This window comes from Pelophylax lessonae (assembly GCF_965119305.1).
Source record: "Pelophylax lessonae genome assembly, chromosome: 3".
Classification (NCBI taxonomy): domain Eukaryota; kingdom Metazoa; phylum Chordata; class Amphibia; order Anura; family Ranidae; genus Pelophylax; species Pelophylax lessonae.
The window spans coordinates 411,079,699-411,086,161 of record NC_138770.1 but is presented as its reverse complement, the minus strand read 5'-3'; the positions used below and the strand labels follow the sequence as shown (position 1 = coordinate 411,086,161).

General features: G+C 45.8%; 1 protein-coding gene across 1 annotated transcript in view; it reads left to right on the top strand.

Moving 5' to 3' along the window:
- Positions 1-638: 638 nt before the first annotated feature.
- Positions 639-6,463, top strand: part of MAN1A1 (mannosidase alpha class 1A member 1) — a 357,303-nt gene continuing 351,478 nt past the window's right edge. The window contains exon 1 of the mRNA XM_082252272.1: positions 639-1,243. Coding sequence (XP_082108398.1) covers positions 680-1,243 — 564 coding nt within the window. The 5' untranslated portion in view covers positions 639-679. The remainder of the gene's footprint in view (positions 1,244-6,463) is intronic.

Genomic DNA, 6,463 nt, shown 5'->3' with positions numbered 1-6,463 from the left:
ACACCCAGTACAAAGTACATTGAGGCGTGATAGGACGTCGTGTGTGATTGGCGTGCCAGAACTTCACTCACAGAGTTGGCCGTTAATGCCATCTTCTCATAGCTGCCGTTAGAGAATAGTAAGAAGGAGAGAGCTGAGGCATGCACATTGCATGGAATCCTATGTGAGGAGAGCTCGCCTCTATCCCAGGAGAATGTTGTGATTTCCGCTACAATAAGCGACCCGTCAGGGCAGCCAATCGCAGGGTCGTGAGCTTGTTGTACCGCGGCCAATCGATAGCAAGGGTAGGCGTTGTGTGTGGCGGGAGGAGGCGGGGCCAATGGCTGCCTGTGTGTTATGCTGCCCCGGGGCTCAGTGAGTGCCGAGTAGAGGCAGGAGGAGGACGGTGTACGTGTGTATAAGGAGTAGCGGTCACCTGTCAAGTGTTCCCCCGCCCCGGGGCTGGGGGAGTGAGCAGGACGGGCCTCCCCTCCCGTTATTAGGAAGGGATTCCCACACTTCCCTTGCTCCTCCCCTTCAATAAACTCTGACAAACGGCCCGGGAAGTGAAGGCAGACTGGGGACGGAGCGGAGCGCCCACGAACACGCCGCTCTGTGTGTGTGAGCGGAGCTGAGGCAGTGGTCGCGTCCTGACAAAGTTTGTAGCGGCCAGAAGGGGGAGGCAGTGCCTCGTGTAGCCATGCCGGTGGGCAGCCTGTTGCCGTTCAGTGTGGCCCCGCTGGGGTCGGGGAGCGGAGCGGGGGGCGGGCCCGGTGGTTCAGCCCCGGGAGGCGGAGTGTCCGGGCTGCACTGGTTGGGCCCCGCGGGGAGAAAGCTGGCCGGGTTCCGACTCACCGAGAAGTTCGTATTATTGCTGGTTTTCAGCGGCTTCATCACCCTCTGCTTCGGGGCCATCTTCTTCCTACCCGACTCGCCCAAGCTGCTGAGCGGAGTCTTGTTTCAGCAGCAGCAATCTCCACCGGCCTCTCTGCAGAGATCCCCCCTGGATGAGGAGAGTGGGGGGCGCCTGGCCAGGATCCGGGAGGAACATGAGAGGGCACTACGGGAAGCCAAGGACACCCTTAACCGGCCACTCGAGGACATCCAAGGGGACATCCAACGGGACAAGGACAAGATACTGGCCCAGGGTCGTCTCACTGCCGGGGGGAGATTGCCACCCAGACCCTTCAAAGAGCCCATTGGGGTGCAAGGGGGAGAACCCACCGATCCTGAGGTCAAGAAGAAGAGGGACAAGATCAAGGAGGTAAGAGGGGGTGTCATCACTCTGGGACAGGGATATCACTATGTGGTCTCATTGTGAGGTGTCATCACTCAGAGATAGGTGACAGGGGCTGTCCTCATGTGGCCTGTCATCAGTATGACAGGTGATATTTGGCTGTCAGTAGGTGACAGGTGACATGCGCTGTTATCAGGAGATATGTGGGGGGTCCAAAGTCTGGGATAGGTTACATATGGGTGTCTTCACCATGTGGGGTGTCATCAGTCTCTGACTGGTGACATATAGGGGCTGTCATCAGATGATATGTGGGGTGTTATCAGTCTGTGACAGGTGACATTGGGTGTCATTTTGAGACCGGTGACATATGGGGTGTCATCACAATGTGGTGGTGTCATCAGTCTGTGACAGGTGACTGGTGACATATGGGGTGTCATCACCATGTGGGGTGTCATCAGTATGACAGGTGATATTTGGCTGTCAGTAGGTGACAGGTGACATGCGCTGTTATCAGGAGATATGAGGGGTGTCAAAAGTCTGGGATAGGTTACATATGGGTGTCTTCACCATGTGGGGTGTCATCTGTCTCTGACTGGTGACATATAGGGGCTGTCATCAGGAGATATGTGGGGTGTTATCAGTCTGTGACAGGTGACATTGGGTGTCATTTTGAGACCAGTGACATATGGGGTGTCATCACAATGTGGTGGTGTCATCAGTCTGTGACAGGTGACATTGGGTGACTGGTGACATGGGGTGTCATCACCATGTTGGGTGACATATGGGCTGTCATTAGGAGATATGTGGGGTGTCATCAGTCTGACAGGTGACATGGGGTGTCATTTTGAGACTGGTGACACATGGGGTGTCATCACAATGTGGTGGTGTCATCCATCTGTGATAGGTGACATTGGGTGTCATTCCGGGACTGGTGACATATGGGGTGTCATCTCCATGTTGGGTGACATATGGGTTGTCAATAGGAGATATGTGGGGTGTCATCAGTCTGACAGATGACATGAGGTGTCATCCAGTATGACAGGTGAATTCTATTTTTTTTTTTTTTTTTTTGGGGGGTGTTATCAGTCTGAGACCGGTGGTGACATGGGATGTCATCCATGTATAGTGTCATCAGTAACGGGTGAATTTTTTTTTTCTGTGGGGTGTCCTCCAATATGTGACAGCTGACATGAGTTGTCATTAAGGAGATATGTGGGGTGTCATTAATGGGGTATCCATACATGGTGTCATCAGTAACAGGTGATTTTCAAGGTGTCCTTAGTATGTGACAGCTGACACATGGGGTGCCATCAGGAGAGGTGTAGGCTGTCATCACAATGTGGGGTATCCTTAGTCTGTGACAGGTGAAATAATAAGGTGTTGTCATGCATGGTGTCAACAGTATGTAGCAGGTGAGATGGGTCATCAGTCTGTGATAGGTGACATATGGGTTGTCTTCAGTCTGTAACTGGTAATGTGTGAGTGATACCAGGTCATGAGGGATGTCATCAAGTCAGATGTACGTTATCAGTATGTAGCAGATGATACATGGGGTGTCATTCCATAGTTGATATGTGGGGTGTTATCAGTAAGTATGGAAGGGTTGGTATGTGGAGTGTCTACAGTATGTAGTAGGTGATAGGTGGGATGTCATCTTGTCCCATCATCCTGAGTACTATGTGCTCCACTCTTCTCCCCTCCAAGGACTGCTCATCCCATCACAATATGCTCCAGTCTTCTCCCCTCCTGGTACAAGGTGTCACACACATACACTCTCTGTAATCTGTACACATTGAAGTGTCATCAGGTGATATTTGGGGTGTCCTCAGTCTGTAACAAGTAATGTGGGGGGGGGGGGGGGGTCATATCTGCTCATCCCATCACAATATGCTCCAGTCTTCTCCCCTCCTAGTACAAGGTGTCGCACACATACACTCTCTGTACCCTGTACATATTGAAATGTCGTCAGTTTGGAACAAATGATATGTGGGGGTGTCATATCTGCTCATGCCATCACAATGTGCTCTCATCTTCTGGTACAAGGTGTCCCTCTAACCTGTACACCTGACACCAGCTTGTAGCATTGTACAGAGAGCAGTGAGTGATTAGCGTGGGATGTACATAGCCATTGAATAGGCTTGTGTTGGAATGTGTGTGTGCTGTGTAAGGCTCTCCTGCAGTGCTGCATCCATCCCAATGACTGGAGCAGATTCCAGGTCACTGTCCTCTCTGCACTAAGCACATGTCACTAAGCACGGCACACAGGATGTGTCAAGCTGTACATGCGGCTAGATCAGATTAGAATGTGAGCAGATGGGCAGTGGCTTTCTTTTCTTTTTTCATTTGGGGTGTTTAGACTGAACCCAGCGCTCTGAGCACATAATGCACTTTTGATGCCAGTACTGGAACGTGTGAATATAAGACTTGTTTGTCTTCTACATGTATGCAGGGAGTCCTCTGGATTCCTTCTAGAGTAATGAGTGAAAAATGTACTGCTGCATTAGCTTCCAGGGGAATAGAACTAGATCAAGCTTGTTAAGAGCTTTTGATTTTGATTTTTTTTTTTTTTTGTTATGCAGTTTACGGAATACTTGTTATTACGTTACAAGGAAGGAACATTTCAATCATGTCATTATAGTATGTAGTCTGGCAATAGGCCATCCTCCTTTTTATAACCCTCCAGGGGAACTGACTTATCACTCCTCTTTATTCTGTGCTAGTGGAGTGAGATCTCTGACAGCCTAATAGGGCCTCACTAATGCACAGTGTACCCTAAGAATGCACAGTGTACCCTAAGAACAAGGATATGAACATAGAAGATCCCAATCTGAAGGCTGGAAACTGCCCCCATTGTAGCCCAATGTACCAATCACTGATGACAACTTGTCAATTCCTGCTGCGTGTTGTTTCTGCTGTCATCATAGTGAATGTTATTGAAACCTGCTGTAAATGACAGGACTTTTGAGCTGTGTTAATTAAAGATTAACATTCTTTATATATGTATGTTCTGTAATGTATGATTCTACAGCAGGCAATAACCTAAATTGGCTTCGTGATTGTATAATCAGAACTTTTTGTTGCTTGGCAGCAGCATTAGAATACATGAACAGACTGTACTTTCAGAAAACAAGCTTTGGAGGGTAGTTATTGGTTGTGCTCTGCAGACATCAGCACATAAGCTGACTTCTTTACCTACAGAAAGGCTTAAAGTGACACTAAACCATATCCTTGTTGACCACAAAGAATCCATAAACATCCATTACCTAATGGCCCTGTAATCTATTCTCATGAAATGGTTTCTTACTGTGCTTTTCTGCTTCCTCTTTTACCGTCCTCTGTGAGCTCTCCCAACCTCTCATTTTCCTCCTCACTCAATTTTTAACAATCTCTGTATGTTCGTTGTGGTCATGTGCACTGCTCTATACACACGACAAATGCCATAGTCCGTCTCGGGAACAAGAAAAACAGGATGGCTCCGTGGAGTGGGATCATGAAGAATGAACGTAGCAGGTCATAGCACAGCAAGGAAAAAAAACTAGAGGTCTGGGGAGGACGAGTTAATAATACATGTGTGTATGTACATACAGTGCAAACATTTGTATCATATGTCGTCATAACCATTTTTCAGGGTAAGGGAAGTTTCAATTGACAGGGTTTACTCAGGCTGTACCATTCAATGTTTACATCAGATTAGACCTCTTCTCTGTCTCCTGAGCCAGGGTCCCAACTTGAACTAGAACTAAAGTCCAAACATTGATGATAATTATTTATTAAATATAAATTAAATAAATAAAATATATATATATATATATATATATATATATATATATAAGCTGGTTGAACAAAAAAAGATCAGATTCCCTCATCCACACATTGAAGGTGGATGGGGGAGTTCTTGCCGCTGCTTTGGTATAGGGTTGCCAAATATAGCCAGGAGCACAGGGAAAATCCTGACATGCTGGTTGTAGACAAGTCAATTGACAGATGTGCAACCAGCCTGCCCATGCCTGGATCAAAATTTGGACTGTCTCTGCTGAACTGGATGAATTTTGGATCCACGTATTGCCAGCTTAAGGCGCTTCTTTTTTTTTTCTGTGTCTAATTGGGGAGATTTCCCATTACTTTCTGTCTAACAGGCACAGGAGTAAGACAATCCCTTCAAAATGAGAATCTCTGGCTGTCCCAGGGTCAGCAGTGTCCTCAATGGAAGATTTCCCCTCTATTCCTATTCTGGTGACCACTCAAAATTTGGGTTTTTCTTTTACTTTTATTGATGGAAACGGAACAAATGGAGAGGAATACCATGGCAATAAAAAGAAAAAAGGAGGAAAATAAAACAAAAAAAACAGGTGTTCTAATGCCATAACATTTATTAAAAAAAGTAGGTCAGGGTTTAACAAATCCCCAGGTCACCATGGCAACTATAAATGGCATCCTGGCTTTTTTGGGCTTTTGTCAGCTCATTTACTATTGCAGGGATATACAATTTTTTTGTCCCTATGGTGTAATGGGGTAATTTTTTTAAAAAAAAAATTAAAGTTACACCCAAGCAAGTGCACAATATCCCCCCCCCCCCCAAAAAAAAAAGAGGCCCCCACATATACGCACGTACAAACATAAATGCACAAGTTGGGGCACCTACGCATGATTGCATTACACATGTTGCATATAGCTGTGAACACCAGAATAAGAGCAATAATTCTAGTGCCAGACGATCTCTGTAATGCTAAACTGATGACCTAAAGCGTCTCCTATAGAAAACATAGGGTACTGAAGTTTGCCACCATTTCACACAAATTAAAGGTTTGACATGTTGGTATCTATTTACTCAGTGCAACCTCATCTTTTATATTTTACTAAATACTTGGTCATTTAGTGTGTTTTACTGACATTTTGTGTTCCCTAGACCTTTGCAGTAATATCTATTGACATCCTTTGAAATTACCTGTGAGAAAATGGTCTCATTAAGTAGCCTTGTAACTGAATAAGACAGCTGTCTTGATTTTTAAATAAACTAAAATTAAAGCCATAAATTATTTTTAAATTTCCCCGTCTCATTAGACCAACAGGGTAAGTAATTTATAGCTTTTATTTTATTCTGCTTTTTTATACTCTGAACAGAAAATAAAGATTTAATTTAGAGAAAAAGACAATTTTTTAGTTGGCTCCTAGATTCAAAGCAAATTTGTGAAGCCCTGCTTAACCACTTTAGCCCCGCTCACATGGAGGCTACTGCGGCAAAGTGCC